The sequence below is a fragment of the Homarus americanus genome, unplaced genomic scaffold (genome assembly GCF_018991925.1).
Source record: "Homarus americanus isolate GMGI-L3 unplaced genomic scaffold, GMGI_Hamer_2.0 scaffold32583, whole genome shotgun sequence".
Taxonomy (NCBI): domain Eukaryota; kingdom Metazoa; phylum Arthropoda; class Malacostraca; order Decapoda; family Nephropidae; genus Homarus; species Homarus americanus.
In genome coordinates this window covers 13065211-13092710 of record NW_024713129.1, presented here as the reverse complement: position 1 = coordinate 13092710, position 27500 = coordinate 13065211, and the positions used below count along the sequence as shown (strand labels likewise).

Sequence of the window (27500 nt, the reverse complement as noted above, 5' to 3'; positions counted from 1 at the left end):
CTCTACCGATGTCACCACCCCTCTACCGACGTCACCACCCCCTATACTGACGTCACCAATTCTCTACTGACGTCACTAACCCCTCTACTGACGTCACCAATTTCTACTGACGCCACCACCCCCTCTACCGACGTCACCACCCCTCTACCGACGTCACTCACCCCCTCTACTGACGTCACCACCCCTCTACTGACGTCACCAATTCTTCATCACTCAAAGTGATTTATGGTCTCCAATATATTAAATTTTAAGCGTTTCATGATTTACATTTGACAGTGAAAATGTGGCAAAAATTTATATCATGAGATGGAACTAGTGTGGTCGTCTCGTCGTTACATTCAGCATTGTAACTTAAAGTCATGGACAGACAGACAGACAGACGTACGAAACCTTCACAGGATCTAGGCCACCGAGTCACTTGCAATACTTACTTGAAGTTAAGGTTAATACAGCCTAGGTACTGTATAAATCTCTCTCACACACACACACACACACACACACACACACACACACCTACACCTACCTTTGACCACTACATAGGACTCCTGCTTATCCCTCCTCCTCCTCACCATTAATTAATAAGTACGTAGCAATTAGAGTGAGATAATTACCTCCTAAAGTGGAAATGGCAGCTTATTACTACACAACACTGAGGTCCTGTGACGATGGAGAAAGAAGGGAGGGAGAGAGGGAGAGAGAAAGAAGGGAGGGAATGAGGGAGAGGGGAGGGGGAAAGGAAAAAAGGAAGAGAAAAAGAGAAAAACGGGAGGGAGGGAGGAGAGAGAGGGGTTCAGCACGTGAGGAAGGGGCCCAGGTGGACTCCGCTCAATAACAATGGCAGCTTCAAGGTGACCCAAGCTGACCTGCATCACCACCTGCCCGGGTCACCTCCACCTCCCTCCAGTACCTTACCTTCCCTCCAGTACCTTACCCTCCCTCCACCTCCCCCCAGAACCTTACCTTCCCTCCAGTACCTTACCCTCCCTCCACCTCCCCCCAGAACCTTACCTTCCCTCCAGTACCTTACCCTCCCTCCACCTCCCCCCAGTACCTTACCTTCCCTCCAGTACCTTACCCTCCCTCCACCTCCCTCCAGAACCTTACCTTCCCTCCAGTACTTTACCGTCCCTCCAGTACCTTACCCTCCCTCCACCTCCCTCCAGTACCTTACCTTCCCTCCACACACACACACACACACACACACACACACACTTAGAGGTGTCGGGTGGAGGAAGGACACGAGTTGGACACAAGATGCGAATGCCTGACCAGCTCAACACGCCAGAGGTAAAGAGTAAACATTCATGAGGCAGCCGACACGACACACCTCTCATCCCACTCACTTCCCCTCTCTCCCTTCCCTCTCACTCCTCTCTATCTGTGTGTGTGTGTGTGTGTGTGTCGCATCACTATTATTGAGTTGTACATCGTTCTTCACTTCCCCTCTGTCTTCCTCCTTCTCTTCCTCCTCTTATTCCTTCTCTTCCTTTGTACTCCTCCTTCTCTTGCTCCTTCCCCTATCCATTTCGATTTCTGACCCCACTTCCTCTTTCTTCTTCCTTCCACCTTTACTCCCCGTCTCTCCATCCCCCCTCTTCTCATCTTCCCTCCCCACTTCCTTACCCTCTCCTCCCCTCCTAGCTTAACCCAGGTAATGACTAAACCATCTCAAGACTGTGTGTGTCCTGGGTCAACTCTCGACCCCTTGTTAACTAGGTCACGTTACGCCATGTCAAGTAGCTGAAGAGAAACTACTGGGTTTAAAAGAAATATATATATAAATAAGTAAATAAACAAAAGAAAAATGAAGGTGGGTGTAGGGGGAGGGGTGTGGGGGTGTGGTGGGGTGGGGGGTGGAGGGGTGTGGGGGTGGAGGGTGTTTGGGGGGAGGGGGTAAGTGGGAATGTGGTATCTTTTTGTTGCTATTTTTGGTCCTGCAAATGACATGTCCGGCCCATAGGACGAATCTTGCTTGTGATGTCATATTCAACACGTTATATATATATATATATATATATATATATATATATATATATATATATATATATATATATATATATATATATATATATATATATATTCATTCTATCTCTCTCTCTCTCTTCATTGAGTGTAACACCAGTACACACACACACACACACACACACACACACACACACACACACACACACAAGCGTTAGTGTAGGTAGTGACCCCAAACTCTCTCATCATTATTCTGTAACTAATTGTTGCACCACGAGGACACCTATAATTCCTCACTACTCACTCCCTCAATACATACATACAATAATATATACAGAAGAAGAAGAAGAAACAGAAGAAGAAGAAACATATTTCACCTCCGAACTAAAGTCAAGATATCAAATAAAATGCACAAAAAATCATAAGATATCATGGTAAAGTAGAGCAAATCTATGTATCTATCTATCTATCTAGAGAGAGATTAGGTTAGGTTAGGTTATGGTACTCACGGTGATCATGGGAGCTGTCAGGAGGCCCCAGGCAAAGAACTCCAGGAAGATGACCACCAACGCATGGTACACACTCGGCTCCCCGATGCCTGAGCTCTGTAACAACAACAACATGTGATTAGACTCTGTAAGACAACACAACATCATGTTAATAAACTGTGAAACATAACAACACAACCCCTCAACACTAACACACTCACTCACACCCACCCACAACATCACTGATAACCCACACTATACCCACACCCACCCACCCACACTACACCCACCAATACTACACCCATACCCACCAATACTACACCCACACCCACCCACACTACACCCACCAATACTACACCCACACACCCACACTACACCCACCAATACCACACCCACACCCACCCACACACCACACCCACCACACACACACCCACACCCACCCACACCTCACACCCACCAACACCACACACACACCCACCCACACTACACCCACCAATACTACACCCACACCCACCCACACTACACCCACCAATACTACACCCACACCCACCCACACTACACCCACCAATACTACACCCACACCCACCCACACTACACCCATATCAACACCCTCAACTGTACACCAACCACCACGGCACTTAAATCACATTCAGACATGTAGTTAGCTTCTTATCCAGTCATTTAACAGTCTAGAGTGAGAGATTAACCACTCAGCTAACAGTCTAGGGATCCACACATGTCAAGCTCACACACTATTTTCCCCTCATTTAAATACAATGTCGAGATGAGGTGTGTGGAGGGGTGGTGGAGGGGTGATAGGGGTGTGGGAGGGGTGTGGGAGGGGTGGAGAGGAGGGTGTGTGGAGAGGAGGGTGTGGGGAGGAGGGTGTGTGTGTGTGTGGGGAGGGTGTGGGGATGTGGGTGTGTGGAGAACAAAATGTCAGCAGACAACATCAATAAAGAGCTCGATGCCACCCACACCCGCCCACACACCTAAATGATACCACGGCTGAGGATAGTGATGATGATGAGGGGAGGGTTGGGTTAGTTTGGGTTGGGTTAGTTTAAGTCTTTCCCCCCCCCCCGAGTGAGACACGTGGGCCAGACAACAATTAACACGCGGGGTGGGATGCGCAAGGTCTGTGTCCCTGACTGCCGGAGTGTGTGGCAGGGTGGATGTATGTGAATCACTCCAGTGTATATATGATAGTTGTTGAGGTCTACAGTACAGTTGTTACTACGATAGGGGCGAGGGAGGGGAGGAAGTGGGGGTAGGAGGGGGTAGGGGTGAGGGGAGAGGAGAGGAGAGGGAGGGTAGGAAAGGGAGGAGACGGGGGAGAGGGAAAGGGGGAGAGGAGGAGGAGAGGGATATTATGTTTACTTTGCCGTGTTTATCTTAGTTCGAGGATGTTGTCTCCCTCTTAACTAAGGTGTGTGTGTGTGTGTGTGACAAATCTAAATCTGGGTTACAATCTGGACGAGACCTATTATAAGAACACTCACATGACACGTAACTAAGAGACGGTTCTTACTAGAGGCGTCACCCCCCCCCCCCTTACCTCCCTCCCCTTCAGTCACCGTGCTTCACCTGGGATGCTTATACTGTCTCCATTAATCCCATGGGGGGGCGCTGGGTGGGTGGGTGACTCATTGTTGTTGGCTGGCGGCAGTACACACACACCAATGTTTATGTCACCAGTACAATTAAACGTGATTGAGGAGTCAGTAACAGGGTCGATCACCGAGGGCGAAGTTCACAAGTACAGATCTGGTGTATCTGTGAGGGGGCGATTATAGTAACTAGCTCATGTGTGTGTGTGTGTGTGTGTGTGTGGTGCAAATATACTGGAGTATGTGGCGAATATGTTGTGTTGAAGTGTTGAAGGGTTATAGTGGCAGTGTAGTGACATGTTTTGGTATGTGGTGAGGTGGTGTGGCGAAGGTGGTGTGATGAGGTGTTATGGTGAAGGTGGTGAACAGATCGTAAGTGTGGTGGTGGCTAAGATGGAGAGGGGCGTGGCAGTGTTTACAAGAGGCAGTAATAAACCCTGGCCATGGAGGAGGAGGAGGAGGAGGAAGGCCCGCTATATTAAGCTGTGTGGATTGAGTCAAGGGTCGGAGCATCTGGCACTTCAGTCCTGCCTACTCGTGCCATCACCACCACCACCACCACCACCACCTGTTCACCACCACTACCAGCAACACCTACATAGGATAAGAGAGACACACACAGCTCCCTCCCTCCTCACCAAAACACACAAGGACAAGACCATAAGTTAACTACGTGATATTAGTCAGTTGGCGTGAATCAGTGCCCGGGTGCCAAGGCTAAGTGCTACTGACGGAGGGGGTGACAGAGTAGGAGGAGGTCTGTCTAGCTAGAACCTTCCAGAGTATAGAGTACACCTGAAATATATAGTGTGGCTGAGTGCCCCATCCGTCTGTCTTTACGGGAAGGGAAGGGATGGGGAGGAGAGAAGGAAGACAAATCAACAGCTACTCCTCCATGTGTAAGTATAAACATAAGTGCCTCACCCACACTCCCAGCTGAAGGTAAGTGTGTACCTCCAGAGATCACATGACCGACCAGTGAGTGAAGACCGCCAGCGTAATGTGTGGAGCGGCGCCACTCAGTGATACAGGCCTACCACCACTACCCTCCCTACCACCACCAGGCACGTGGCTCGTCTCACGGTGGTAACGAAGGTGTCAAGAGCAACGATTAAGGCACTTAGCAAGCACTCCTACCACCTGCCCTGCCCTGCCCTGCCCTGCCCACACACACAATTAACCAGGATAATCTTCTTCCCCATAAACCCACAATAATAATACACCATTGAACAGCTTGTGGTGCAGAAGGGTGAGGTAGGAGTTAAGGGAGAAGGAAGAGGAGGGAGAAGGAAGAGGAGGGAGAAGGAAGAGGAGGGAGAAGGAAGAGGAGGGAGAAGGAGTTAGGGGAGAGGAGGGTGGAGGAAGTCATTGTACCCCGTAATGCCCCAGAAAGATATTAAACTGTGTGTGTGTGTGTGTGTGTGTGTGTGTGCGCGCGTTTTCAGGGGGAGAGGGGGGGGTGTAAAGGGTGAAGTGAGAGTGTGTAGAGTGATGGGTCCATGGGGAGTATCTGGAAGAGAGGGGGAGTGAGAGGGAGTGAGAAGGGAGTGAGAGGGCTCTTCAGTTGTCGTTATGAACCAGGGTAAGTGTCTGAAGGTCAAAATAGGACAACGCTTATTACCATACACCACCCGCCCCCAGCCACCCATACACCACCCTAGGCCCACCCATCCCCAGCCACCTCCATCCATCCACCCAATGCCACCCCTATAAAACACCCACTTCCATACACCACCCACTACCACCCCATCCACCACCCACTCCCTCACTACTCAGTGGAGATAGATCTAACACACCTACCCCCCCCTCCCTCACCACCCTTTCTCACCCACCTCCCTCACCTCCTCCTACAGGTATGATCAACACAGTATAGCCGCCTCCTCACGCCCTACAGGTAACTCCCACCACAACACTGTTACCTGTTAGTGGGCGTCATTAACAACCTGTTACCTGTGTTTACATCTGACGTCACCAACACCAAATATAGATTGGTAGGGTAATGTATACTACCACAACAGATATTGGTCCTACACATAACCACAACACCACCACAACCACACCACACGATTTTTCACCCTTCCTGAGAGACAGACAAAGAGGTAGGTTCACTATCCATCACATGTAAAGAAAGGTAGAATCACATGGCATCAAAGGTAATATCCTTAAATGGATTAGGGCGTGGTTACAGGACAGGAAACAGCGAGTGAGCATTAATGGCACTAAGTCCCATTGGAGCAACGTCACTAGTGGAGTTCCCCAGGGCTCAGTACTTGGACCATTATTATTTATTATATACATAAACGACATAGATATCGGCATAGACAGCAATATAAGTAAATTTGCTGATGACACTAAAATAGGACGTGTTATTAAATCTGACGAGGACTCCGCAAAACTACAGGAAGATCTGAACAAATTCTTCGAATGGTCTGAAAAATGGCAGATGAAATTCAACGTGGACAAATGTAAAGTGCTCAGTATAGGAGATGTAAACAGGGAACCAGGTACCAGATGAACAACGATGCCATAGAGAAATCCGACTGCGAGAGAGATTTAGGAGTAATGATAAGTAGGAACCTTAAGCCAAGTAAACAATGTGTTTTTGCTCGGAACAAAGCTAATAAAGTACTTGGGTTCATACAAAGGAGTGTTAGTTACAAGACTAGCGAGGTCATCCTAAAACTGTATCTTGCGCTTGTGAGACCACACCTGGATTACGCAGTTCAGTTCTGGTCACCGTATTACAGAATGGATATAGAATCCTTGGAAAGAATTCAGAGGAGAATGACAAGACTAATCCCGGGCATTAGGAACCTTGAGTATAGAGACAGTTAAAAGCATCTTAATTTGCACTCCCTCGAGAGACGTAAGAGCGAGGGCGACCTGAAGAGGTGTATAAATGGAAGTCAGGGCTAAACAAAGGGGACATTACAAAGGTACTCAAACTATCCAACCAGGAGCGAACTCGTAACAATGGTTTTAAATTAGACAAATTTAGATTTAGGCGAGAAATAGGTAAACACGGGTTTGGAAACAGAGTAGTGGATGAATGGAACAAGTTACCAAATATCATCATTAACTCGAATACGCTGAATAGCTTCAAACATAGGTTGGATGCTTATATGAGCAATAGGGGTTGGGTGTAAACGGGACTGCCCAGTATGGGCCAATAGGCCCGCTGCAGTTTCCTCCATTCTTATGTTCTTATGATCAGAATGCCATACGTCACCATCTCCAGGTTTCTGTGTGTGTGTGTGTGTGTGTGTGTGTGTGTGTGTGTTTAAATTAGCTTCCGGAAGGTGATATTTTAACCTGGTCATCAATACCACATGACTCAGGAATATTGAAGGAGGGGAAGGAGGAGGAATAGGAGGGGAAGGAGGGAGAGGGGAAGAGAGGGAAGAGGTAATACTCCACAGCCGCGTCAGTCAATCTCCTCCAGCAAATTATTGAGACGCTGCCACTACTAAGTTTGGATCCATCATGTTAAAGGTGACTGCTGGTGTGTGTGTGTGTGTGTGTGTGTGTACGTATATCTTCTCCCACCTATGTATATTAAACGTGCTCTCTCTCTCTCTCTCACATATTAACATGAACCCCGACTTGTAAACAACAGTGGGAGGTGTTAGTGGTGGTGGTGATGGTAAATGTTTATTCGTTCATCACACCAATAAGGGGGTCAACCTGAGTGCCACCACCATCATCACTACCATCACCATCATCACTACTACCACCACCATCATCACTACTACCACCACCATCATCACCTGCCACGCTCAAATACCCGCGACTTCCCTTTAAATCACTCCCTTGCTCCGTGCACAAACAGGTGTCACACGCCCAGAACACACACACACACACACACACACACACACACACACACACACACACAGAAACAACTCTGGCCAAATGTCAAGGCTCAGGTGTGGACTCTCCGACCCTCCCTCTCTCACACCCACCTAGGCATCCTGAGCACGGAAGGAGAAATGCGGTAGAGATTATAACAAGGAGACGAGAGGCACAAGGGTTAAATAATTGTCGTCAAAGGGTTAAGGAGGGGGTGGGGTGGGGGGAGGGGGAGATTGAATATCACTACACAATAATGTCTTTAGTCTGTGTTATACGGTGATTGAGAGAGAGAGAGAGAGTAGGTGGTCACGTGAGGCGGTGGCTTGGCTGGCTGGCAACTACTAGACGTGAGGGATAGCACACTGAGCAACAAGGCTGGTGGTGGTGCACGTGTACTTAGTCTTGTCTTCCCCAGTCATTCCCCTCTCTCTCTCTCTCTCTCTCTCTCTCTCTCTCTCTCTCTCTCTCTCTCTCTCTCTCTCTTTCTCTCTTGCATTGGAGTACACACGTCTTCCCTCCCTCTCCCTCATACCTTAATGTCTCCTCCCTCCTCCTTCCACCCTTCTTTCCTACCTCCTTATCCTATTCCTCCTTCCCTTCCTTTATTCAATTGCCTTTCCCCTCCTCTTCCTTCCTTCCTTCCTCCTCTCGCCTCCCCACTTCCTCCTCCTCATTCGATAGAACGAAAAACTTGTCAACTATTTTCATCAAGACAAGAAAATTACGACCTGCCCTTCCCCCCCTCTCTGGCGATATGCAACACACACACACACACACACACACACACACACACACACACACACACTCAAAACAACTCAAGATCCTGTTGTTGTATTCTCAGTGTTGCTTCTGTTAACAGTGACGGGATAGTGAAGAAGTTGCTCTCATATATATCATCAACACGGGCCCCTATCATCAACACGGGCCCCTATCATCAACACGGGCCCCTATGTAAGTACTGTAGAGATAATCTGTAGATGTGTTTTTGTAGTGTTGGGTTCGTCTTTGACTGTATTGTTTGTCATTGTATTGTATTCCTGTAGTGTCTGTAAATATATCTATATATATATGTATGTATGTATGTATGTATGTATGTATGTATGTATGTATGTATGTATGTATGTATGTATGTATGTATGTATGTATGTATGTATGTATGTATGGTTTATGTATACAGTATATGGGATATATTGTTTGTACTGAGCTTAAATAATAATCACCCTTCTCCTCCCCCTCCATTCCACTCCCTCCCCCCCCATCTACCTCCCTACCTCTAAATCCATCTTCCCCTTCAGCACCGCCCCTCCCTCCCTCTACCTCCATCCCTCCCTCTACCTCCCGTACACCAACTCCAAAGAGCGAGAGGCCCTGATTCCTACACCATGAGGTCAACAGTGACTCAGAAACACATATTCTAACACTCCTCCGCGGCCCTCAACGCAGGTGGTGTGTTGCTAGGCTGAGGTGAGGGGGAGGGGTTGAGGGGAGGGGTTGAGGGGAGGGGTTGAGGGGAGGGGTTGAGGGGAGGGGTTGGGGGAGGGTAGAGGGGTGGAGGGTAGAGGGGTGGAAAGGAAGAGAAGTGGATGAAGAAGGAGGAGTGGGTAGAGGGGAATGAGGAGGAGAAGGATAGAGAGGGAGGAAGGAAAGGTAGAGGATGAGGGGTAGGAGGGGAGGAGAGGAGAGGCCAGTGCCACATAAAACACACCTCCACTTCCCTGGCACTCATAAAAGACCCACCTGTTTAATTTACTTCAATTTACCTGATGATTAAATACCCCTACGGTTAGGTTAGGTTAGGTTAGGTCGTTGGCACCATCACCGACACTTGTACATAACGATGGTAAAAGCTGGTAAATGGAGAGTGACCCATCCTGACACGTGAAAAACCACTTTAATACCCACTCCACTTCTCTCTACTCCCACTCCACTCTATCCCACTCCACCAAATCCCTAACACGGCCAAGCACCACCCGGACTCAGTTGACATCCACTCACCCCCTCCCCCCCCCCTTACCAGGAACTACTCTACCTGACACCTCCATCTCTTGACAAACCCTCACCTGACACCGCCCAACTTGACGCCCACCTTGTACCCCCACCTGGTACCCCAACACTACCCACCTGATACACCCCCCCACACACACCAGGAACCACTCAACTCCCACAATGCCACTCAGAGTTCCTAATAGTTACCTCCCTCGTCTCTCACTGGCCAATACCTCACATTCTTCCCTCACTTCCCAAAATAGAAACATCAATTTGCACCACTTCTATCACTCCCCGACAGAGAGAGAGAGAGAGAGAGAGAGAACACATCTGGCACAGGATAAACAAACGAACATTATGCCGGATCAGACATACCTGTACATACAAAAAGGTGAGACCATTACCCAGAGAACTCACCACAATGTCTCTATTACAGTTTTTTTGTGTTGCATTTCATTTGTGGTCTAATTTTACGGACCAGACGCTTCTACTCACTCTATTGTTGAGTGGAGAGAGTAATATATTCAACATTACTCAATTTACTCTATTCCTCCTCCTCGTAATGTGTTCGTGTCAGTAAACATCATGTGAGGTCGTTTCTACAATGTTTATTACAGAAGACGACGAAATAAATTACAAAAAAAAACATATAAATTACATTCCCAGTTTCTATTAATACGGGATCAAACTATATAAATCACTAGTATATATAAATTCCATCATAAGATTTAGATAATGTTGTGAAGTGGGTTAGCTGACTCATTTCACTTAGCACACACCAATGGCTAGTGAGTGGACAGGTAGATGGGGGAGTGGACAGGTAGATGGGGGAGTGGACAGGTAGATGGGTGAGTGGACAGGTAGATGGGTGAGTGGACAGGTAGATGGGTGAGTGGTAAGGTAGATAGGGGAGTGGACAGGTAGATGGGGGAGTGGACAGGTAGATAGGGGAGTGGACAGGTAGATAGGGGAGTGGACAGGTAGATGGGAGAGTGGACAGGTAGATGGGGAGGGACAGGTAGATGGGGAGGGACAGGGTGACAGAACAGCAGGAGAACCAAGCAGGTCAATATGCACACACGCTCACTCAAGGGGTAGGGTAGCAAGTAAGCAGGCAGGTAGGTAGGTAAGCAGGCTGGCAGGCAGGCTGAGATATTAAAGGTGAAGTAGTCGGGCGTGTTCCCCTGCACTTGTACCACACACCTGTCCTCACCACGCCCACCACACACCTGTCCCCTCATCACCACGCCCACCACACACCTGTCCCCTCATCACCACCCGCCCACCACACACCTGTTCCCTCATCACCACGCCCACCACCACCTGTCCCTCATCACCACACCACACACCTGTCCCCTCATCACCACGCCCACCACACACCTGTCCCCTCATCACCACGCCCACCACACACCTGTCCCCTCATCACCACGCCCACCACACACCTGTCCCCTCATCACCACGTCCACCACACACATAAGAATGGAGGAAACTGCAGCGGGTCTATTGGCTCATACTAGGCAGCCCCGTTTACACCCAAACCCTATCGCTCATATATCCATCCATCCAATGTTTGAAGCTATCCATCATACTCGAGTTAATGATGATGTTTGGTAACACCTGTGATGGGAGGACAGGTTGATGTGAGATGAGAGGAAGACAGAAGGGGTGGGGTGGGAGTGTGGGGTGGGGTGGGTGTGGGGTGGGGTGGGGGTGGGGTGGGGTGTGGGGTGGGGTGGGGGTGTGTCGGGGCGTGGTGTGGTATGTGTGGGGGTGTGTAAGGATGTGTGGGGGATACTTGTAATACATGGTGCAGGACAGTGAGACTCGCCAGGTTGCCTCACACACACAAAAATCCCTCACCCCTCCCCCCCCCCACCCCTCCCTCTCTCACTGTTGATCCTAAACAAACGTAGACTCAGGGATTGGGATTAATGAGATGAGGCGCTGAGGTAAGGTTTGTACTGAGGAGGACCGTTTTATGTGTCTTCCTCTTCTCCTTCCTCTCTTATTCTTTCTTTCCTCTCATTTTTCTCCCCTCCCCCTCTTCTTCCTCTCCTGACTCCTTTCCTTTTTCCTCTCTTTCTTATTCTCTCTTGTTCCTCTCCTTTGATTTTTCTCCTCCCCCAATTCTTCCTCTGCTCTTCCCTCTTTCTCCTACTCCTTGCCCTCCCCCTTTTTCTTCTTTCTTCTCTCCCCCTTTTTCCACCCTCATCTTTTTATTCTTCCCTCCCCTCCCCCTCTTCCTGTCCTGTTCCCTATCCACCTCTCCCCTTCTCCTCTCCCTTCCATCTCTCACTCCATTGTATTCTAATCTCTTTCCCTTCTATTTTTTCTTCAACAGCTGTACACTCTCCTCCCTCCTTCCTTCCTTCCTTCCCTTCCTACCGCCATTCTCCTATGTGTACCATCACCCCTACCCCCCCAACACACACACACACAGGTACAGAAAAGGTACAGAAGGTACATAAAAGGGCCTGCAGAATCATGCTCGGCGCAGAATACTCCGGCTACATCAACGCTCTCTCCACCCTGGAAATGCCATCCCTCAGTGACCTCCACCACCAAGTACTGGAAAGGTTTTGCCGTGGACTACTGCACCACCCTCGCCATCTCCTGCCCCCCACCCAACTCGCGCAGTCCGCCACTACAACAAAATTCAGCCCATAAGAGCCCGCACCGATAGATATAAGAACAGCACCATCCCATCTATTGTTAAAATAATAAACAACTCCTGATTTATGTACTGCACAGCCCTGTAAATGTATTCAATGCATATTATATCATTATGTTTAAATTAAATGTAAGTCTGTATATTTTCACCCACCGGCTGCAACTCTCCACAAAACAGCAGTGACACCTGAGCTCAGCAGATGGAACAATATATGACTCATTGGTATAACTGTTCAGTGTATGGCACCTGGACAAGAGACAGACAGACAGATACTTACTAGGATGAAGTCTTCCATAACTTGAATGATGAAATGAAGGCAGAGGTCACTATTCACTATTTCAACACCACTCTTTTTTTTTTACACTATTCACTAAGGTTATAAACACCACACAATACGTAGATCACAACATCACTACTCCACAATAACAACACCGCCTACAACACAATATACTAAGTGTTTGATGAGCTGGTTAGGTCTTGACACTCACAGAAAGTCTTTAAACTCATTTTTTTAAACACTATTGGCAATTTCTGAGTCAATTTACAGGTTTCCTCCCCACCATACACCCCCACCCGACACACCCACACACTAAATACGCCGTTAGACACCAAAAACTTCAGTTCATTGGGGTTAAAGTTGTTTTCCAGCCAGCTGTTCCACTCGTCTACACTCTCGCGGGCCACGTACACCTACCCCGACAGGTGAGTTAGTACAGGTAGGTGAAAGGTAAGTCTCTATAAAATAACACCTGTGGTATGAGGAGGGTATGAGGGTGATGGTTTGTGGTCTGAGGAGGGTATGTGGTATGAGAAGGATGGTATGTGGTATGAGGAGGGTATGAGGGTGGTGGTTTGTGGTATGAGGGTGATATGTGGTATGAGGAGGGTGATATGTGGTATGAGGAGGGTATGAGGGTGGTGGTTTGTGGTCTGAGGAGGATATGTGGTATGAGAAGGATGGTATGTGGTATGAGGAGGGTATGAGGGTGGTGGTTTGTGGTCTGAGGAGGATATGTGGTATGAGGAGGGCATAAGTCAAAGATGTGTCCCCTGGGTAAGCTAATATCACACTGCTGGTTTAGAGAGACGTACACCTGTATCTCTCCCCAAACACCTGTACACCCCCCCCCACACACACCTGTATCACCCTCCCTCCCTACACCCCCCACCCTACCCCTTCCACACACACACGCTTGTTCCTACTGACAAAACTGCTATAATTAAACACACGAGAGAGAGAGAGAGAGAGAGAGAGTCCAGTCATCAGAGCGGTAGTAATATTCTAGTTATATTATATTATATTTGACCCAGAGGGGGCTAGTTTATTGGGCACCCCCTTGTCATCCTGCTCAAGGTGAAGCGCAAAAGCGTTTACAGCGCCTATCTGGGAAGCATGCGGAGTTCATGCTTGCTTTTATGACTCATGCATTCAGGGCGTAAAAGCCTGAAGGGCCATGGGTTTTGTCAGCAAGTTAATGGTAGGAATACTTGACCCCTGAAGCCTGGGGTCAAAGGTCAGAGGTCACACTAAGTCAAACGTCCGCCGTACCGTAAACCAGTATTGAACACGAGATGATACAGTATTGTTTTCTACTCTTGAAAGCCAGGGTACAGATGATCCTACGTTGTTGTTATTGTTATTGTTATTATTATTGTTGTTGTTTTTGCTGTTGTTATTACTATGGTCATCAGGTAATATGCCTATGGGAAGAATCCTGTGAGAGAACCTCCTCTTTCTTCTTCGTGTTGTTGTTCGTCTTCCCTAATGAGGATCAAGTCTGCTAATCCCACCACTATCTGGGTTATCATTCATTCTCTCACCTACTCCTCTTCCTCCTACCACCTACTCCCCACCACCTACTCCCTACCACCTACTCCCCACCACCTACTCCCCACTTCCTTCCTCCTCCAGTTTACAGGCCCCTAACTTTCCTCAGTGACCCCCCCACCACCCCTCTTATCGATTAAGGAAGACAAATGATCACACCCAACATAGATCCTCCTCCTCTCTTCTTCTCCCTCTTCCAATCATCCTTCTTCTCTCTGTCATCTCTACCCTTTCCCCTTACCTTCTTCCCTCCCACACTCACCTCTAACCTTTCCTACCCCACCCTTTACCTACTCCCTCTCTCTCTACAGCTTACCTCACGCCAGACTTACTCCCCTCGACAGTAAACAGAGAAGGTCACCCCCCGGCAGTACAGACGGTAATATAAGCGCGGGAGATCTCAACTGGCCGGGTGTAAGTGCGTAGGCCGGGGAGACGTGGGTGGCTATGACGTCATGGTCGACACACACACACACACACACACACAATCCATCTCCACTACAGTGCTTCATAGACATTGTTTCAGTGAGATTGATTGATAGCTAGACAGATAGACAGAGATAGATACCTAATTTTATTTCACCTGATGACTAAACGCCCTAACCTAACCTAACCTAACCTGATGTATTTTCCTAGAAGTAAAATTGGAGCTTTGTCAATAAATTTGTTAACCGTAACCTTAGGCCTGACAGCCCGTTAGAGGCAGGTCGGGCAGCGCACACTGAATACTAAACACACACACACACACACACACACACACACACACACACACACACACACACACACAGCACCAAAAAAAGGTCTACGAACCATCCATTTAAATCACAATTGTATATTTTTCCCCATGTTTTAAAGAATTAATTGTGTAAAATATGACCCAAAATTAGCTAAACCGAAAAATCCCTCCTGGGGTTGTAGGTATAAAAGCTCTTTTTTTATGGTAAATCGGGTTAAAATCTAATCTGGTAATGTTGTTACACGGAACTAATTTCCCGGACAGGTACAGGTGTGTGTGAGTCCCTCCTCCCGACTAACTGTACTCTGGGTCAGTCAACACAAGCGGGGGCGTGGAGGCGGCCGGGGCGTGGAGGCGACCGGGCCATGCTTGACAACAATGGGCAGCGTTGTGGCGTGAGGGCGTGGGTGGTGGCGTGAGGGCGTTGGTGAGGGTGTGGGTGATGGAGTGAAGGTGTGTGGGTGATGGCAAGAGGGCGTGGGTGGTGGCGTGAAGGCGTTGGTGAGGGCGTGGGTGAGGGTGTGGGTGGTGGCGTGAAGGTGGGTGGGCGTGAGGGCGTGGGTGGTGGCGTGAGGGCGTGGGTGGTGGCGTGAGGGCGTGGGTGGTGGCGTGAGGGCGTGGGTGGTGGCGTGAGGGCGTGGGTGATGGTGTGTGGGTGTGAGTGACGTCAACCATGGCCCGTAGACTACCACCACCACCTCTAACTCTCCCTCCCGCCTCCTCCGCTTCACACACGGTGGGCGAGCGTTATAAGTAGAAAAGAAACTTAAGCGTCAACTGGGAGAATCCTGAAGGCCCCGAGTGCCACTTGACCACCTGACCCTTAGGCACTCACCTGACCCTCAGGATATTCACCTGACTCCCCAGACACTCACCTGACCCCCCAGACACTCACCTGACCCCCAGACACTCACCTAACCCCCAGACACTCACCTGACCCCCCGTTTCAAGTACTGTACATACCCATTAACCTTGGTACTGAAAAAGTTTATTTAGCCGGAATTATTAATAAACACAAAGTGAACAATAACAACAATATTGACATGGCTGAGTGTAAGAACAGGTAATATACATGTTTATTTGTTTGTTTGCGTGTTTGTACATGTTTTATCTTCAAAGAGGAGACTAGTCTAATTTGAGAGAGAGAGAGAGAGAGAGAGAGCTATAATAGGTTTGGTGGGAGGTAGGAGGGGAGTTGACTACTACTACCAGAGGGGCAGAACAACGTTTACCTCAGCTGCCTCATTATTGATTATTTTACTCTCTCTCTCTCTCTCTCTCTCTCTCTCTCTCTCTCTCTCTCTCTTATCTTCTTATCGTGGCGTATATGGTGTTATCTGATAAGGAGTTTTAAGAGATAAAGACCCACAACTACTCATGTGGACTAAAGATCTGATTATATAGTGATGTGATATTCACTTACCCGTAATACCCTGTAAATGGCCGCCGGTGTGGGTAAATTAGATCTTTTATACATACACAGACAGCAATACACACGCACACACGGTAATACACACACATACATACACCGAAACATATATACAAACACACACACACTACAAAACCAAACACTGATACACACGAGGATTCCCCACTAATAATTATAATAATAATCGCTACAAAATAAGACACACTGATAAGCAACACCAACAAAACCTTAATAGTGTAAAGAGCAGAGTAAAGGCCAGGCGGGCCATTTAGTGCCAGGCGGGCCATTTAGTGCCAGACGGGCCATTTAGTGCCAGGCGGGCCATTTAGTGCCATACTGTCAATGGTGGCCAACCTTCTCCTCTATTCACCCATTCTCACAGCACCTCCATTATGACGCTGTAACACACATGGTTGGTTCTCCCTCAAGTAACGAGGATGGCCGACCCAAGGGCCACCTAGGCGTGAATTTGTTTAAGGTGCAGAAGCTGTCACCAACACAACAACCACATCCTGAGTTAAGAGTTACATGACCCAGTGTCAGGGAATAGTCCGAGAAGACCGGACAACTCGCCAACTGCACTGGCTAACCATTACCCCGGAACACGATCCACAAATCGATTAATATCCAGGTTCCCAATTACTGCTGGGTAGACAGAGGCAAATGGCGTAAAGAAACTTGCCCATAGTTTCACCCTGCCCGGAGATCGAACCCGGGTCCGTTTGCTTGCGAGGCGAGCATGCTGACCATTACACCAAAGGACGCCACAATATACAGTACATACATACAAACACATGATAACGCTCTGATGGACCAATGAGAGAGAGAGAGAGAGAGAGAGAGAGAGAGAGAGAGAGAGAGAGAGAGAGAGAGAGTTCCCCCTTCTCACCTGTCTGTCCTCACCTCTCCCGCCACACTTGTTTCAACACTAGTAACTCTAGTTCATATTTACACCCCTGGATGGACCAAGAGGTAAACAAACAAACTCAAACTGCCATGGTAATTTGACAAGTATCTTCCTACTGCGGGTAATAAAAACAAAATATACGCATACAACAACTACTACCAGTGATGATGATAATAATAGGAGGAAGAAAGAGGAAGCAGAGAGGAGGAGGAGGAAAAAGGAGAAGGTAGAGGCAAGAAGAGAAAAGGACAAAGGGGAAAGGAGGAGAGGAGGAAGCAGGAAGCAGAGAGGAGGTAGGAGGAAGGTGGACCACAGTTGTCAGGGCAGCAACAGGTGAAAGGAGACAGGTAATTAACCCCCCCCCAGCTGGCTACACACTTACCCCAGGGCTACTTAATAAGACACTTAACGCTATACCCTCGGTCCAGGGCTACTTATAAAGACACCTAAGACCTCATACTTAACCTGGCCTGCTTATAAGTGTCCACGTGTAGACTCTCTGTATGCTGGTGACCTCCCAAGACACAGCCCCCAGCCCACTCTGCCCCAGCCCACCTACCCCAGCCCACTCTGCCCCAGCCCACTCTGGCCCCCTGCCCCAGCCCACCTCTGCCCCAGCCCACTCTGCCCCAGCCCACTCTGCCCCTGCCCCAGCCCACTCTGCCCCTGCCCCAGCCCACTCTGCCCCAGCCCAGCCTCACCACGACACTCCTCTGGAAACACTATATAAGCCAGGCGAACGTACGCCAGTGTTGTGCCTGTATGACGTACCCACAGCATCCTCCATCCATCTCACCTCTACCCACACCATCCATCCGTACCTACCCACCCATCGACCTCCAAACACCCACACCATCTATCCCTACCCATCCACCCCCACTTCCGCTTCAATCACCACCACCCACGCCCAACCCACGCCCACTGCTTAGCCTTCAGTAACCTCCAACTACCCGGTATAATAATAAAGAAGCACCCAAAATAAAATATGCAAATTTAATTACAGCACCCGCCTCGCCTCGCCTCGCCTAGCCTAACCTAACCTAACCTGACCTAACCTAACCTGACCTAACCTAACCTAACCAGCCGCCTCACCTAAACTGTGTAGCATAAAAACATCCACCGCCCAGCATTAAGCTACAATGAGGAGGAAAACTGTCAACAATAACCCATCAACCCACCCAACTATACCCATCAACCCACCCAACTAACCATACCAACCAACCCACCCAACTAACCATACCAATCAACCCACCCAACTAACCATACCCATCAACCCACCCAACTAACCATACCAACCAACCCACCCAACTAACCATACCAACCAGAATAAACAACTATACTTGCTATTAGATGTAACATGAACTCGCCCCAACACACTCGGTACCATAATTGTGAAGTAAATGAAGAAATTATTACATTATATTTCAATAGAGAGAGAGAGAGAGAGAGAGAGAGAGAGAGAGAATCGACTCTATCACCAGTCCTCCTAACTACAGGGTGAGAGAAGGACTCTCTCTCTCTCTCTCTCTCTCTCTCTCTCTCTCTCTCTCTCTCTCTCGGGCCAAGGGAGGGAGGGTGTGAGCTATGTGTGACGGCTGCTGTTCTGAGGATGTAAGACTATGTAAAATATGACACAACACCTAACCATGACCACCCACCAGCCCCACCCACATGCCTAACACTCCTTAGTTCCACCCACTCCTCCTCTTTCTTTCTTCCTTCCTTCCTTCTTCCTACGTGACATCCTACCCAAAGAAGTCATCCTGCTACTCACGACAACACCCTCCCCCCCCCCAAAAAAAAAACCAAACAAATCCTACCGACCTTATCTAACCTAACCTAATCTATCCTGACCTAATCTAACCTAACCTTTTATTTTTAACTTTATCTGAACTACTACCCTTACCGACCCTAATAAGGTATTTACTGTAGAACTTGTGGTAACTTATGTTGATGGGATCTTGTTCTCATTTGATTAGTTTTAAAGACGGGATTTTGTCTTTCAGGGGGTCTTTTTGAAGGGGTCTTTTTAGAGGGGGGTCTTTTTTCAGCGGGTCTTTTTTCCAGTGGGTCTTTTTTCAGGGGGTCTTTCTCCAGCCTTCACACTGCCGTCTCCCACACAATCCTGTCATTCTGCCGCACCATTAAACACACCCACATTACCTAAACTTACTACCCCACAAATCATTACAAAACTGCATACCTTGAATCTCAATTTTAGAAGTCCCCCTCCCTCCTCTCCCCCTCCTTCCTCTCCCCCACCTCTGCCTTATCACCTCCATCGCCACCCCCCAGGACGGTGAGAACACGCGGCCACACGAAGGTTCACACATATCGATTTGGGTCCACTCACCCTAGTGTCAAGGACAGAACAGCCGGGCAGAGGCAGTCACACACTCAACCAGGCCTCCTTCTCCCTCCTTGGGCACTGTGCCTCGTCAACCCCTTCTCCCCTGGACTAGTACTTCCTCCCTCCCTCCTTCCTGCTGTACCTTATCCTTCTTCTCTTCCCTTTATCATACCCTGTCCCTACCCTCCCTCCCTTCCCTACCCTTACTCCAGTACCCCTTACCTCCCTCCACTAGGCCTACAGCTCGTGATGTAGTTCTCCTCACCCCCCCCCCACCTTAACACACAGACAACATAAACACAACGTATATTAATTGACAGCGAACCAGGCCAGTGAGCCGTCCACCACCACCGCCCCTCCCCCTTTAACGAAACTAAATAAACTGTTTTCAATATCAACATCATGTTCGTGTCACTTTAATAACATGTACGAGGTAGTAGTGTTAATTCTTTTCTCTTTCATCCTCTTTCCTCTCAGCCTCCTCCTCCTCCTCCTCCTCCCATTCTTCATCTTATTCCTCCTCCTCTTCCTGTACCTCTTACGACCGTGTCCAGGGTTCAATCCCCAGCCCAGAACGGATGTGAGAAGGGTGTAATCCAGTGTGACTCTTCCAAACATTATATATTTTTTTCTCCGGGTACTTAGGTTAGGTTAGGTTAGGTTAGGTTAGGTTAGGTTAGGTTAGGTTAAGTTAGGTTACCTGACAGTCGCAGTGATTAAAAAAAATCCATAACATTGTAAGGATTATGGAAAAAAAATCCCGAATTCAAAATTTTAGGGATTACGTGAAATCCCTTGGTTATAAAAAGAAATCTCCTATTTACCTATATACAGTGTACCCAGCCGCCCCCCCCCCCACCACCACAGTTCCAAGCACAATGTGTGTGTGTGTGTGTGTGTGTGTGTGTGTGTGTGTGTAAATGGCACATCACTTTATCGCTAATGGCAAGATAAGTTGATACTAAGATTGTATCAACTTTCCTGTACCCAAAAGACTGAGTAGAGGGTGTACAATAAACTAGCCGCTGTATGAGGGGAAAATTAAATGTAAAAATTTAATTCACCATCACATTCCCAGTCTCCCATCACCACCACCACCACCTCCACCACCACCACCACCACCACCATCATCATCACCACCACCATCACCACCACCACACACCTCTCTAACTCCCCCAAAGTACCGCACTCAACACCGCACTCAAGTAAACATAATTCTCCATTCCTGCGTCAGAGATTTTCTATTCATTTCTCTTTCGGTGCCAGAGAATTTATTTTTGTCGATTTTTATTGTTAAATGGCTAATGCTGCTCCCCCCCCCCACACCACCACCCCAACACACCATCACTTGTCTCATACTACCACGACAACAAATAGGTGGTAGGAGGGGTGGTACAGTAGTGAAGGCTGGTAGGGAGGGGTGGTAGTGAGGGGTAGTAGGAGGGGTAGAGGGGTAGTGGTAGTGAGGGGTAGTAGTTGTAGGAGGGGTAGAGGGTAGTGGTAGTGAGGGTAGTGAGGGGGTGGTAGTGAGGGGTAGTAGTAGTGAAGGCTGGTAGAGGGGTGTAGTAGTAGTGAGGTAGAGGGGTAGTGGTAGTGTAGTGTGGTGGGAGGGGTGGTAGAGGGGTAACTGAGACACAAGACAAGGCAAAGCAAGCGAGAACCACAGTAAGCTTATCAGTAGAAGGGGGAGAGGAGGGGAGGAGGGGGGGACGGCTGCATTGCGGATTCAGATCAATGTTAGTTCTGAACATATGACAGCCGGCCTGTCTGTTCTGTCTGTCTGTCTGTCTGTTAACCCCTCCCATAGACAGACAGACACAAGAAGAGACATCCCATTCAAACAAAAACGACAAAAATAACAAGAAATTAAATAAAACAAAAAATAAACATAAGCAGAATTGAGAGAAAATGAAGCATTGATTTCATGAAGACAAAGTGAGTGGCTGAGTGACAGTACAGACTGGGAGGGGGAGGGGGGAGGTGGGGAGGGGAGGGGGAGGGGGAGCCAGTTCACACCCTCCTACTAAACCCCTTCCTCCACCATACTCCCTCCCTCACCCCCCGACACCATACTCTCCAACACCCACCAACCTCCCTCACCCTCCACCACCCATGACCCGACACCATCGACCACACAACACACACCATCGACCACACCACACACACCATCGACCACATCACACACCATCGACCACACCACACACACCATCGACCACACACACACACACCATCGACCACACCACACACACCATCGACCACACCACACACACACCATCGACCACACCACACACACCATCGACCACACCACACACACCATCGCCCACACCACACACACCATCGCCCACACCACACACACCATCGACCACACCACACACACCATCGACCACACCACACACACACCATCGACCACACCACACACACCATCGCCCACACCACACACACCATCGCCCACACACACACACACCATCGCTCACACCACACACACCATCGACCACCACACACACACCATCGACCACCCCACACACACCATCGACCACCATCGCCCACACACACACACACCATCGCCCACACCACACACACCATCGACCACACCACACACACCATCACCACACACACACCATCGACCACACCCCACACACCATCGACACACACACACACACACCATCGACCACACCACACACACACCATCGACCACACCACACACACCACACACACCATCGCCCACACCACACACACCATCGCCCACACCACACACACACACCATCGACCACACCACACACACCATCGACACACACACACACCATCGACCACACCACACACACCATCGACCACACCCCACACACCATCGCCCACACCCCACACACCATCGACCACACCACACACACCATCGACCACACCCACACACCATCGACCACACCACACACACCATCGACCACACCACACACACATCGACACACACACACACACCATCGACCACACACACACCATCGACCACACCACACACACCATCGACCACACCACACACGCCCACACCACACCCACCATCGCCCACACCACACACACCATCGACCACACCACACACACCATCGCCCACACCACACACACAGTCGACCACACCACACACACCATCGACCACACCACACACACCATCGACCACACCACACACACCATCGACCACACCCCACACACCATCGCCCACACACACACACCATCGACCACACCACACACCATCGACCACACCACACACACCATCGCCCACACACACACACACCATCGACCACACCACACACACCATCGACCACCCACACACCAACGACCACACCACGCACACCATCGCCCACACCACACACACACACCATCGACCACACCACACACCATCGACCACACACACACACCATCGCCCACACCACACACACCATCGACCACACCACACACACCACACCCACACCACACACACCATCGCCCACACCACACACACCATCGCCCACACCACACACACACCATCGCCCATCTTCTGGTGTTATATTGTAGACTAAATTCCTGTTTAAATTCCTCCCTCTTTTTCTTTTTTTTACTTTTTTCCAAGATAATTCGCTCGCACGCACGAACGCATACATACATACATATACACACGCTAAGACACATACATACATAGATATATACATACAGACATACATTCGCAATTTATGATTTTCTGTTCTTATGAGAGAGAGAGAGAGAGAGAGAGAGAGAGAGAGAGAGAGAGAGAGAGAGAGAGAGAAAAAATAACACGATTCAATAATGCATAAATAATAAACGGAATGCTTAACACCTTCATGCCCCGAACACACACACAGTCAACACCCCCGTGGTCTTCTTGTCACTGACCGGAAACGCCACCTACTGAGGGGTACACGTGACTGCACCCTAACCTAACCTAACCCGACAGTAAGAAACCCGTACCAGACACATAAACTAGTGAGACTTTTGTCCACTTAATGACGTGCGGTAGCGAGACACACACACACACACACACACACACACACACACACACACACACACACACACGTGCCACGCCATCATCGACCCCGACACCACCACCACCATGACACAACACAACAGCTAAAAATAAGCCCAAACACCACATCTTGACGTCCAAAAGGGCATATTACTCACCCTCGACCCTCGACCTTGGACTTAATATTCAAGCCATCCGTCCCTAAAGAAAAGTACTGTCGACCATTGAGTATGACCTTGAACTTGAAACCTCGACCTGGAACTTCACAAAATCATGTCTGACGTCAGTTAAGGAGAGGTACACTCCAATCCCTCGAGTATGACCTTGAACTTCGACCTTGACCTTAACAAATCATGGCTTACGTACAACTGCAGATACTCCCCCCCCCCTCTCCCCGTGACGTCAGAGCGTGCATGCGGTATGTGTTTGTGTGTGTGTGTGTTACGCCCCCCAGTCACGGTACAATGCGGTCTATTCTCCTCGGGAACTCTTACGTTAGGTCGCCTACTGTAGTGACTTTGACCCGAGTGTGAGGTCACTGGAGGATGATGGTATTTTGCAAGGTCACACTCACATACCAAGTGTTAAGTGACCACGTGAAGATAATTAAACACTCTAATGAAGTATTGTAGTTAAGAAGGGTTAGACGATTTTAAGTTCAGGTTAGGTTAATTTGAGGATAGGCCAGGGCATCATTGTCCTGATGAGTGAGGTTTTCTTCCCATAAGTGAGGAAAATATTGCTGCTGGTATACACTGTCTTCACTTTATTGATAATTGGGGTGTTGGTGATTAAAGTTCCACGTGATTTTGATAATAAGGAAGAGTGTATATATTTTTCTGAGACACCCTGTATATGTCTTTGGTTGAGGGAGGGTTGGAGGGAAAGAAGGACGGGATAAAGGGAGGGTAGAAGGGACAGACGGAGTGGAGGGAGAGAGAGTGATGAAGGGAAGGGTGAAGAGATGAAGGGGCAGAAGAATCGCGTCATCAATGTGAGAAATGAAATCATAAAGAGGCCATTCTTCCCAGGCAACAGTCCTATAACTCTCCCTCTACCCTCCCCCTCTACCCCCCCCCTCCCTCTACCCTCCCCCTGCCTCTACCCTCCCCCTGCCTCTACCCTCCCCCTCTCCTCCCTCCCAACCTCTACCCACCCCTCCACCCTTCCCTCCCTCACGAGCGCCCCCCAACCATCGTCCTTCCTCGTCTAATATTTCCCATCTTAATCGATCATTACCACACACACACACACACACACACACACACACACACACACACACACACACACACACACACACACCAGGACCCGTTTACCCCTTCAAGACCCACATCACCCCTTCAAGGCCCACCCCAACCCACCTTACCCCCCATCAAGACCCACCCCAACCCATCCCGCCTCCATCAAGACCTTCCCCACGATATTCTACCTCGAGACCTTGGAGACGATCGATCAAATCGTGTCCTAAAGAGCTGACGGAGAGAGTAACTACTGCAGGAGGAGGAGCTACCAAGAGGAGGCCATGAAGATACGACACCTCACGTAACGTACAGCAATCCAATGTAGGTTAGGTTAAGTTAGGTTAGGTTGTTTGCAGAAAATACTCTCTCTCTCTCTCTCTCTCTCTCTCTCTCTCTCTCTCTCTCTCTCTCTCTCTGTCTCTCTCTCTCGTCTAAAAACACTGCTACCATCCCTTCCGAGTATAGATCTAACATAAACACTCTTTGCTTATAAATAATGTTGATCTCATGCAAGCTAAGTGTATACAAGGTGTGTGTGTGAGGGTTGATGCAAGTGTGTACAAGTGTGTACATCAATGTTAAATCAGAGTGTAGTTTCTGTATGTGTATGTATGTATGTATGTATGTATGTATGTATGTATGTATGTATGTATGTATGTATGTATAGATTACCAAACACAGCGCGGGATTAATGGTAGGATAGAGAGGTGTGTGTATGTGTTGATTGACATGTAAGCCAGTGGCACGAAAAAGGTGTGAAGGAATGTGGTGATATACGTGTCCTTTGGGTGTCCGTGCGTGTCCGTGATGGTCGTGCGTGTCCGTGATGGTCGTGGGTATCCGTTAGGTTGGTGAGTAGTGTCAGGGAGGTGACGGGGAGAAGGGGATAGGGAGATGGGAGGGGAGGTTGGTCCTAAGAGATGGATAGCGTGCCACGTACAGCTGCCACTACCCGTGTTTCGTTGTTCTGGATTGGCGTGGGCTGGCGTGGGCTGGCGTGTAAAAAATCTTCACACACACACACACACAATGCTATATGTGAGAGTGGATGGAAAAAGATTACACAGCGTCCACACCAACACCACACACTAACACCACCACACACACACACCACACACTAACACCACCACACACACACCACACACTAACACCACCACACACACAACGCCACCACACACACACACACACACACACACACACACACACACACACACACACACACACACACACACACACCACACACCTACCTCCTGGAACTAACGCACTGTACCATTCATTCAATCACCACACAAAATTTTCAGGTAACAGGACGGATATGTGTGTGTGTGTGTATTATGTCTATTAATAATGTCTGGGCTAAGTGAGGGTAGCTTAACTACTGTACAGCGTCACGAGAAGTGGGGTGGGGCTGCGGGTGTGTTGAGAGTCAGAGGTGGTGCCGGAAGATGAGGGTGGTGCCGAGAGGCAGGGTAGTGCTTGCCGGGGCTAGAATTGTGGTGTGTTGGGGCCCTGAGGTGTGTTGAGAATAAGGAGTAGTGTTGGGGATGGGGTAGTGTTGAATGGGGTAGTGTTGAAGAATGAGGTGGTGCCGAAGAGATGGGGTGGTGCCGAGGATGGGGTGGTGTTGAGATGGGGTAGTGTTGAGATGAGGTGGTGTTGAGAGATGAGGTGGTGCCGGGGAGATGAGGGTGGTGTTGAGAAGAGGTGATGTTAGGGAATGAGGGTAGTACCGAAGAGATGAGGTGGTGCCGAGATAGAGGTGAGGTGTTGAGATAAGTGATGTTGAGATAAGTGTGTTAGAGGATAGGGTAATTACCGGGATGAGGTAGTGCCAGGGATGGGGTGGTGTTGGGGATGGGGTGGTGTTAGAGATGGGGTGGTGTTAGGGATAAGGGTGGTGTTGGAGATGGGGTGGTGTTGTTGGAATGGGGGTGGTGTTGGGGATGGGGTGGTGTTGGGGATGGGGTGGTGTTGGGAATGGGGTGGTGTTGGGAATGGGGAGGTGTTGGGAATGGGGAGGTGTTGGGAATGGGGTGGGGCGGGGCAGGTCGTCAACAACAACCACCACCACCACCTACTGAGCCACCGTGGCGCCGGCCGGCAGTATGGTCAACAACTACAGCAGACAGGTCACCATCAGCACCAGGTCCCACGCTCACAAAGGTTCCTCTTAACTGAAGACTTTACAACAACACACCTAACTGCCTGACTTAACTGACTGACTTAACTGACTGGCTCAACTAACCAACTTAACTGGCAAACCGTAACTACAGACGATAGCAACAGTTAGGAGACAATTAAAGAGAAAGGATCTTGTTTAATAGATATTGCACGTTAAGTTGTCACACACACACACACACACACACACACAAACACACACCTGACCAACAAACCCAGTGACTAGCGCCGTCTCCCCCCTCCCCTCTGTCATACGCCTTGCAACTCC

The 27500-nt window shown here is 49.0% G+C and overlaps 1 protein-coding gene across 3 annotated transcripts in view; it reads right to left on the bottom strand.

Moving 5' to 3' along the window:
* LOC121867461 (hippocampus abundant transcript 1 protein-like) overlaps positions 1-27500 on the bottom strand; it is a 133263-nt gene that overhangs the window by 24606 nt on the left and 81157 nt on the right. For 2 of the 3 annotated variants that reach the window (XM_042367373.1, XM_042367383.1), the window contains one exon: positions 2472-2567. In XM_042367373.1, coding sequence (XP_042223307.1) covers positions 2472-2567 — 96 coding nt within the window. Of the gene's footprint in view, positions 1-2471; positions 2568-12843; positions 13006-27500 lie in introns of those variants that run through there. The other variant, XM_042367394.1, reaches the window with a different exon arrangement.